General features: G+C 55.9%; 1 protein-coding gene across 2 annotated transcripts; it reads right to left on the bottom strand.

Moving 5' to 3' along the window:
- Window positions 1-4125: 4125 nt before the first annotated feature.
- On the bottom strand, window positions 4126-6838 carry LOC127295213 (uncharacterized). 2 transcript variants are annotated; one of them, XM_051325120.2, is made up of 3 exons: window positions 6551-6838; window positions 5256-6458; window positions 4126-5168 (listed from the first exon to the last, which is right to left on the bottom strand). In XM_051325120.2, exons 1-3 carry the CDS (start codon window positions 6827-6829, stop codon window positions 4410-4412), a joined length of 2241 nt encoding a protein of 746 aa, XP_051181080.1. In that variant the 5' UTR covers window positions 6830-6838; the 3' UTR covers window positions 4126-4409. The 2 variants fall into 2 exon arrangements, with proteins under 2 accessions (XP_051181080.1, XP_051181081.1); XM_051325121.2 differs by having other exon boundaries at window positions 4126-5165.
- Between the last annotated feature and the right edge of the window lie 3326 nt (window positions 6839-10164).

The raw sequence follows: 10164 nt of genomic DNA, 5'->3' as shown, positions 1-10164 counted from the left end.
TGCCATTTGTGTCCACCATACCTACCTACTACATGGTATTTTCCGCCATTCCAAAGTAAATTGCTTGAGTGCTACCTTTAAACAATTCAAAATTTATCACCTCTGATTTGTGTCAATGTTTTATAGCTCATGAGGAAGTATGTGGTGTTTATCTTTCAATCTTGTTGGGCAACTTTCACCAATGGACTAGTGGCTTCATCCGCTTATCCAATAATTTTGCAAAAAGAGCTGGCAATGGGATTCCCAGTCCCAAATTAATTAACAAAAATAGACACTCCTCCATGGTATGTGATTGTTGGACGTCACCCGAAGGATTCGGTTAGCCATGGCTTGTGTAAGCAAAGGTTGGGAGGAGTGTCGTCATAATAAAACTAAAATAAAAAGGCACTCCTTCATGGTATGAGATTGTTGGCAGGCACCCGAGGATTCGGTTAGCCATGGTTTGTGAAAGAAAGGTTGGAAGGAGTGCCATCCAAAAATAAAATAAAATGGGAGCCGCTCTTTGAAGGTTTGCACGGCAAGGGGTTAGAGTACCCGCTACCATTCGTTGACAACAACATACACCTCTCAAAACTTTATTTTTATGCTCTCTTTATGTTTTCAAAATAGAAGCTCTAGCACAAATATAGCAATCGATGCTTTCCTCTTTGAAGGACCATTCTTTTACTTTTATTGTTGAGTCAGTTCACCTATTTCTCTCCATCTCAAGAAGCAAACACTTGTGTGAACTGTGCATTGATTCCTACATACTTGCAAATTGCACTTATTATATTACTCTATGTTGACAATATCCATGAGATATACATGTTATGAGTTGAAAGCAACCGCTGAAACTTAATCTTCTATTGTGTTGCTTCAATGCCTTTACTTTGAATTATTGCTTTATGAGTTAACTTTTATGCAAGACTTATTGATGCTTGTCTTGAAGTGCTATTCATGAAAAGTCTTTGCTATATGATTCACTTGTTTACTCATGTCATATACATTGTTTTGATCGCTGCATTCACTACATATGCTTTACAAATAGTATGATCAAGGTTATGATGGCATGTCACTCCAGAAATTATCTTTGTTATCGTTTTACCTGCTCGGGACGAGCGTAACTAAGCAGGGATGCTGATACGTCTCCGACGTCTCGATAATTTCTGATGGTCCATGCCACATTATTGATGTTATCTACATGTTTTATGCACACTTTATGTCATATTCGTGCATTTTCTCGGAACTAACCTATTAACAAGATGCGAAGTGCCAGTTCTGTTTTCTGCTGTTTTGGTTTCGAAATCCTAGTAACGAAATATTCTCGGAATCGGACGAAATCAACGCCCAGGTTCCTATTTTCACCGGAAGCATCCAACACCGGGAAGGACCGGAGGGGGCAGCGGGCCCCCAGGACCATAGGCCGGCGCGGCCCAGGCCCCTGGCCGCGCCGCCTATGGTGTCGTCGCCCCTTCGACCCTCTGCGCCGCCTCTTCGCCTATATAAAGTCCCCGGATCGAAAACCCCGATACGTTCGACGAATCCCGGAGAAACCTTCCAGAGCCGCCGCCATCGCGAGGCCAAGATCCGGGGACAGAGTCTGTTCGCACGCCGCCGGAACGGGGAAGTGCCCCCGGAAGGCTTCTCCATCGACACCGCTGCCATCTCCACCGCCATCTTCATCACCGCTGCTGCTCCCATGAGGAGGGAGTAGTTCTCCATCGAGGCTCGGGGCTGTACCGGTAGCTATGTGGTTCATCTCTCTCCCATGTGCTTCAATACAATAATCTCATGAGCTGCCTTACATGATTGAGATTCATATGATGATGCTTGTAATCTAGATGTTATTATGCTAGTCAAGTGAGTTTTACTTATGTGATCTCCGGAGACTCCTTGTCCCACGTGTGTAAAGGTGACAGTGTGTGCACCGTGTGGGTCTCTTAGGCTATATTTCACAGAATACTTACTCACTGTTATGAAGAGCATAGTGAGGTGCTTATTTATATCTCTTTATGATTGCAATGTATTTGTATCACAATTTATCTATGTGCTACTCTAGCAAAGTTATTAAAGTAGTTCTATTCCTCCTGCACGATGTAATGGTGACAGTGTGTGCATCCGTGTTAGTACTTGGTTTATGCTATGATCATGATCTCTTGTAGATTGCGAAGTTAACTATTGCTATGATAATATTGATCGCGATACGGAGTTGTTCAATCTTGCTCTCTTAGCACGCCAAGCATGGAGGATACTCTAGGATCCTAATACCCTCAGTGCTAGAATTATTAAGGCGGTCTACTACCCTCAAGGAGACTTCCTTGAAGCTGAGTTGGGTTCCCACCCTTCCCAAATTTGGCGTGCCCTAGTGGAAGGGAAGGAGGTTCTTTCTAGAGGTCTAATTCGTCGCATAGGCAATGGTGAGACTACACATATATGGAATAAGAACTGGATTCCAAGAGAGGAAATGATGAGGCCGTTGGCATGCCTTGCAGCTGAACCACCTACTATGGTTAGTGAATTGATCAATGCATCTTCTGCATCCTGGGATATGGCGAAGATTCAGAAATTCTTTGTTAGGGTCGATGCCGATCTGATTTTGGGCCTCCCGATTTGCACTCGCAATATAGATGATTTCTGGTCTTGGAATTTTGAGAAGATGGGCATATTCACGGGCAGGTCTGCGTACCGCATGCTTGTTGAAACAAAACTAGGGAGAGAGGCGTGGCTTGATGGAAGAGCTTCGAGCTCTGATACTACTGCTGATAGTAAAAGTTGGACCACAATGTGGAAAGTGAAGGTACCATCTAAAATTAGAGTCTTTCTATGGAGGTTGGCAAAGCAATCGCTTCCCACCTCTGATCTCTTGCATCATCGGAACATGTCAACCACCAGCATATGTGATCTGTGTGGAGCTAATGACAGTTGGAGGCATTCTTTGATTGAGTGTAGAATGGCCAGGTGCGTTTGGGCTCTCTCGGATGAGGAAACAGTTGAACATATGTGTGCTACTACGGAACCTAGTGCCAAGCGATGGATATTCACGATGTTGGAGTCTTTATCTCATGAAGATTTTGTCAGAATGTTGGTGACATTGTGGGCTATATGGACTGCTCGAAGAAAAGCCATCCGCGAGGGAGAGTTCCAGAGTCCGTTGTCTACGCATGCTTTTGTTCAGCGATATATGACTGAAATGTCGGCACTAAAACCCCAACCTCCGGCGATTACAGCCCAGACGGTACCCATAAGTGCTCGCAGATGGATCCCACGTCCGAATAATCATGCGAAAGGGAATATTGATGGTGTTGTGTCGAGAAATAATAGAGTGAGCTCAGTTGTTGCAATTTTCAGAACGGCTGATGGTGTCTACCTAGGTTCATCTGCAGTGGTGTTCCCGGGAGTGACTGATCCAGGGACGCTCGAGGCACTAGCATGCAGGGAATCTCTTGCATTGGCAACTGATCTTATGATCCATGATATGGTGGTGGCTAGTGACTGCAAACAAGTTGTGAAGGACTTGACGGATGGAACTGACGGATGCTATGCTAGCATAGTAAAGGAGATTAATCTGCAACGTTCCATTTTCTCTAGTATCTCGTTCATCCATGAAGGACGAGAATCGAATTCAGATGCTCGTAACTTAGCTCGATATGCTCTTTCGTTAGGCCAGGGACGCCATGTGTGGCCCTTAGAACCCCATGATACTTTGTCCATCCCTATAAATTTAGCTGTTAATTAATAAAGCAAGCGGGTTTACACTAAAAAAAAAAACAGACTTGACCAAAAAGAAGCTGATTAGCCAAAGGGAAACTGGCTCGTACGCCGCGGGTCGTCAGCACAAGAGATGCCAAGCCGTGGCTAGCGCGACGGCTGCGGCGGCCGGCGGTAACCGTAACGTGGCGGCGGGAATCACCGGCATAGACATCCCTTTCTGCACCTTAACTATTGCCGGCAGTTCCAGCTTGCAAAACAGTGGCAAGGTGAAGCATACATGTGCTGGAGATGAGACGAGGACATAGTCAAAGAGAAAAACGGGGTTCCCTTTAAAGGCTCTCGTTGGTACACCACATGCATTCCAGTGGTGCCATGGAAAGCAGCACATGGCAAAGAAGGAGATCTACTACTACTAAGCAATAATGCACAAGAAGCTGGAAACACACTCAAATTTTTCATTCATTCGTTCATTCATACATATTCATTGGGAGGGCTTAAAAACGCACCGTCCCATCGTCGTAATTGACGTCCGCTACACCCCCTAAGAACAGTAGTAATAATTTTACATAGTGGCACTCGCCCTTTCGATAATAAAAGAAAAAAGTACAAGAGGAAGAAGATGAAAAGCTCCATTATTTTCTCTGTTAATAACTCTACGCTACTCTCAGCATTCTACCCCGCTCCGATCCTGTTTTAGGCATGGGAGTGGCGAAGATCAATCAGAACACCAGCTTCCGGCGTGGCAGGCGGAGGCGGTCAACGTCGGCAAGCTCGCGGATGGTGTCGGCCACGAGGTCCTTGAACAGCAGCCGCTCGATCTGCAACACTGTCTCCGCCGCCTCGGCGCTGGGCGACCACCGGCGGTCGGCGGCCAGGTCGCGCAATATGACGCCGCAGGTGAGGTCGTTCAGGTCGTCGGCAGCCGGCGCAACGGGCTCCCGGGCGCGCTGCACCTCCGCCCACACGTGCCGCAGGAGCTCCTCGCCGCGGAGCCACGCGACGGGCTCGGACGGGTGGGCGCACCGCCACCGCCCGAATGCTTCCGCCGCGACGCCGCAGAGCAGCCGCCGGTGCTGCCACGTGTCCTCGCCACGCTGGCGCCTCTTCTCGATCGTCCTGTAGACGTCATCCGGCTCCTTCATCCGGTCAAGCAACCGGATGACTTCTGCCACGTAGGCGAAGTCTGGGTCGCTCGCCTGCGGCCCCACGAGCCACGATTCAGGGACCCACTCGTCATCGTCCAGATCGGACGCCACCACCACTGGCCGAGGACTGGGGGCTCTGAAATCCATTCCCCGTTTCGACCCTGACGACGACGGCGAGTCCTCGTCGGCGAGGAAGGCCGCCGCGTCCAGAACGGACACCGGGCTCGGCTGCTGGTCGGCGGCCGCGTCGCCGACGCTGGTGAACGCGTGGATGCTGCTCAGCAGCTTGCCGCAGCGCTCGAGCAGGCCGTGGTCCTCCAAACGCGGTCGCTGCTGCATTGCAGAAATAGACAGAGAAGTGAGAATAGGCTCTTTCCGCAGAGACTAAAGTTTACGATGTCAGGATGAGCTAATGTTTACCTCCAAGTCCCATCGTGAAGAGGCACTGACAGTACTGTTGCTGCCGCCGTCGGAGAAGGTGGTCGATGCGTCGTCGTCCGGAGTTAGAGCCGCCGCGGCATTATGAGCGGCCCGGCGGGCAATGCGAGCGCGGACGCTGGGGAGCTCAGCGTTGGTCGGCTTCTTCAGTTGCTGCTTTGGCGACTGCGCCGGGGAGACTCGCCGCTGAGGGGACTGCGGCCCGCGACGTGCGGGCGAGGCAGGGCTTCTCGCAGGGGACGCGTCGCGGCCGGGCGAACGCGGGCGGCGGGCACTGTCGACTTCGACGCGCAATCGCCTGGTCGGAGACGTCCGTGCCAGCGGCGGCTGCGGCGGCCGAGAGTTCGGTCGCATGACGACGATTGGCGGCGGATGGTTCCGCACGGAGACGGGCGCGGGAGGCGCGTGGTGGAGCAGGCCTTTGAGCTGGAGGGCCTCAAGGATTTGCTTGAGCGTCTCGAGATCCCTGGCCGGCTCGGCGATGCCACGCTTGCGGAGGCGGCGCTCGATCTCGCCGTAGAGCGCGATCTCGCCCTGCCCGGCGCTCGGGTCCACGCGCTTCGCCGGCTCGGGGAACACCTCGCGCGCGTCGAAGTGGCTGCTGCGCCTCTGCAGCGCGGCCCTGTGGTACGCAGGATCCGGCGACCGGCGGAGCGCCACCTCTGTCGCGGGGGACGACGGCCTCTGCGGCGGCAGAAGCACCGGTGGCGCCGGCTTCTCGAAGAAGGTCGGGTCGACGAACCGGAAGCGCGCCGGGTCGCGTGGCACGCGCTCGGAGGCCGACCGCCTGAGCTCGCCACCGCGGGCGGCGTGCTGCCCGTCCTCCTCGTCCCCGGCGCCGTGCGGCAGCGCGTCGAGACCCATGAGCCGCGCCACGACGCTGGGAGACCGCCGCTCGTCGCCACCCATTCCGGGGGACGGCGGCGCCCCCGAGGGCGACGACGTCCTGATGTCCCGCGGCCGGAGCTTCCCCTTGGCGTCCACGACCGCCCGGCTGTCCAGCGACAGCCGCGGCAGCCTCCAGGACGCTGCCGCGCCACTCCTGTCCTTCAAGTCTAGCGGAGGCAGCTGCAGCGACGGCCTGGGCGCCGCTGGCGGCGTCATGTCCGGCGACAACGGGAGCGGCGTTGCCCGCTCCGACCCGCGGTCGAGCGGCATCGACATCTCCGACGGCGTGGCCGACCCCTGCACACACATGTACAAACCATACATCATCACAAATTCATTTCTTCACGAGGGGCGATGAAAGGAGACTGTCGACGAGCACGCGCGCGTACACTGGAGGAGGAGAGGAGGCGTCGTGGGTGGTGGTGCAGGCGCTTGGCGGAGAGGATCTGCGGGCGGTCGAAGAGGTGGAGGAAGCCGGCCATGCAGCCCTGGTGCACGGGCCGCTCGTCGTCCTCCGCGCCCATCGCCACCATCTTCTTCTTCCTCCCTCTGTCTCGCTTCGTCTGCTCCACTCTTCCTCTGTTCTCCTCCGGAAGTGAAGGTGTGTTTGGGTGCGGCGCTCTGGGTGCCTCGCTCGCCGAGGCCAACGCTCCCGCTTTTGGCCGCATTTTAAAGCGGTGGCGCGGTGACGTACTAAAATGACCGGGATACCCCCATGTTCATCTAAATAATCACGGTAGCCTGCCATCGTTTCCAGCTGATACGTCGGGGTACGAGCGGGCAGTGGAGACGAGACGTTGGCGCCTCGGAGGAGCCGTCTCCTCTGCGAATGCGATGGCCGTGCTTAGCATGACATGTGGGCACGACATGTCAGGGTTTTCTGATTTGTTTCTGGCTGGCTGCACGTTGATTAAAGTTGTCAGCAGAGCTCGTGCATGGAGCGGGTGCCCTTTATACGCTTTTACAGCTAAAAGTTGCCCGTCATGGTGTCTTTTACTTGCAAATCTTAGCGTGTCAGTGCTTGTGATTATATGCCTCTCTCGTCGAGCTTAGGCAAGGACGATTTTAGCGGGAAACCACCGACCACTGTAGTATTACTTATTCTTCATTACAGCATTGTCACTAGCATCGTGTATGGGGGCACCGACATTTTCTTTGAAGTAGGAAATGATCCCTGGGTCGTCCCCCATCCCCGCCCCGACAGGAGAGAGAACCCCATGTCGCCGGCACCGCCCGTCCCTTTCCTCATCCTACCCCTTCTTGCCACTCTTGGAGGTGACCGCAGCGATGGCCTCCGATCCCGACGAGATCCCGATGGAGTTGGCAAAATGGCTACACGGGGTGGACAACGATGGGCCAAAAGCGGGAATGGATGTCAATGCATGGTTCAGTTGTCCTAACCCCCAATTGGGAGATCCTAGGATGAGGTGGAAAAGGGATCCACAAGCTGGTTGACGGTGGGCCAAAAGCGGCGATGGATCCTTGGCCGACACGCCTAGATCCTCTCTATGATGTCTCTCGCTAGGTAGGGCGATGGATCCGAACACCTTGCGTGGAAGCTAGGCACATGAGGTCATCTCGAATCGAGAGGAGCGGTGAGATGGGCAATTGAGGCGGCGGATTTTGACACGTGATTGGTATAGGTGCCGCTAAACTATTTTCACCGAAAGGGGAGCGAGGGCATCGACTTTCTGCCTCCAACGGCAGTGGAAACATAACCAAGCAAGGGTATGATAGAAAGTACTTTATTCTAACATGAAAATGTAGCCGCCCTCTCACAATCTAAACAAACAACGAAAGATCACCTAAACAAAGAACAGAAACCCTTGCAAGTAACCATGACCCGGCACGCCTCCCAGGCTCATCCACTGGAGGCGAAGCGGGCCGATGTCATTGCCAACAAGCGGAGGAACCCTAGATGGGTTTAACCATCGACTCTCCCTCTCTCTCTCGTTGGAATCTCATCCGTGCCGGTTTGGTGAAAAGGTTATAGGAGTGCCGACTTACCATGTGCTTGGGTTGTTAGGGCATCTCCAACCGGCTGACCCAAACGGACGCGCTGGGCCGTCCGTTTTGGGCCGTTTGGGTGGCCAAGCGGACACCCGGACAGCGGCCCGCGTCCGCGTGTTCGTTTGGGTCGCGCGCTGCGCCCAACGCGCGGACGCAGCGCATTTGTAATAAAATAAAACAAAAAGGAAAAGAACAAAGGAAAAGAACAAAACATAAATTTAAACTAGTTGGTCATTAAACTTAGCCCTATTTTGGGCAAATTTTACACAAAAAGAAAGCCATATATGGCTTTAAACTAAAAAAAAGCAAACCCTAGCCAGGGTTTGCGAGCACGCGGTGGCCGCCGGTAGTACTACCCCCAGTAGTACTCGTCGTCGTCGGCGTCGATGACGACGACGCCCCCCGGCGGCGACGCGCTGTTCCGGCTCGAAACGCCGGAGGGCACCGGGGACTCCGGCCAGGGCGACCATCGCGCCTTTCCTGTGCGGAGTCCGGGTTCGGCGGGCTCGCCGGCCCGCGCAGCTCGTGCCCTCCGCGCGGACTCACCGCAGAGCTGCTCCTCCGCTGCGGCCTGCAGCTCCGCCCGCAGCCGGAGCGTGGCCAGTGCGCTCCTCCTCCGCCGTGCGCGCGCCCGGCGCTCCTCCTCCTCCCGAGCGCCGCCCGACGCGTTGCCTCCTCCCGATGGCGCGCGCCGCTCGAGGAAGGCCCACGCCTCCGCCTCGGGCGTCCTCCCGGGCCTTCCCGGCCGCCTCCTCCAGCCGCGTGGAGGTGCGCAGCGTCTCGGCGAGGTGTGGCCATTTGGCCAACTCGCCGAGGTCGCCCTCGCTCGCGGACGCCGTGAGCACCGCTGCAGCTCCGGTCGTCCTCCTCCTCCCGGGGCTGCGGCCGCGGGCCGGCTGGGGCCGGGGCGCGGGCTCGTTGATGTAGAGGCCGCCGGGGCGGCGGCCGCCCGCCTAGCAGGTGTGCGCGGCTGCGCGCGAGGCCGCGCCGTCGCGGATGTGAAGCACGTGCGCCGGCGCGCATCGTGCTCCACCTCGAACCACAAGTCCCGCTTGGGACTTGCGTCGCCGCACGCGGGGTCCTTCGGAGGTCCGCCGGCAGCTGAGCGCGGCGCTCCGGATCTCGGCGTAGCGGGCGCGGCCGGAGCCCGGGATGGGCGGCACGGAACCCGATCCGGGCTCGGGTGCCGGCCCGTGGGGAGGTGCACGTCCCCCACGGCATTGGGACGCGGCGTCCGAGAACATCCGCGCCACCGCTACGGTGACGTAGATCCGATCGCGTACGGGGCGTCGCCGGCGGCCCCATGGCGAACGGTGCCGGCGCGATCGGCCGGTGCTGCCGCCTCGTGGTCGTTGGCGGATGGCGAGAACTCGCGCCGGGGCCATGGCGGCGCGGAAGCTTCGAGCTCGCGCGTGCGGCCGGAGTGGGAAGTGGGGACTGGATAGGGACAGTCCCCTTCCCCAGTCCACTTTTAATAGGACTGGGGCACCGACAGGTGGGCCAGCCACGCGGACGAGGCGGATACGCGAGGACGCCGCGTGCCATCCGCGGCCACGCAAACCCGGCCCAGATTTGGCGTCGTTCCGGACTCCGCGGACGTCCGCTTTTGCGGTGCGTCCCCGCGCTGGGCCGCGTTTTTGTCCGGCTCGACCCAAACGGACGCGCGGGCGCGGTTTGGGTCGCGCGGTTGGAGATGCCCTTAAGCAATATATTTTGCTTGTGGTAGTATGACTGTATTGTATCTGCCGACACAGTGAGAGAGACTGACGTACGTGACATGAGTCGGAGTGATACTTGACTCGTGCTTAAGACGCCCTGGTAAAGAGGCCAGCTGTATGTACTTGCAGGTACCATCGGCGTCAATGTATAGCGTACTCGTAGTCGATCGTATCCGTCTGCGTGCACGGTACGTAGGGATGGAGTACTGTACCCATTCATGGTGATTATTTGGTGGTGCTGCCCGTCGGGTGGCGCACATGCATGTATGCCTCGG

The sequence above is a fragment of the Lolium perenne genome, chromosome 4, assembly GCF_019359855.2.
Source record: "Lolium perenne isolate Kyuss_39 chromosome 4, Kyuss_2.0, whole genome shotgun sequence".
In the NCBI taxonomy this organism is placed as follows: Eukaryota; Viridiplantae; Streptophyta; class Magnoliopsida; order Poales; family Poaceae; genus Lolium; species Lolium perenne.
This window is presented reverse-complemented; position numbering and strand designations above follow the sequence as displayed.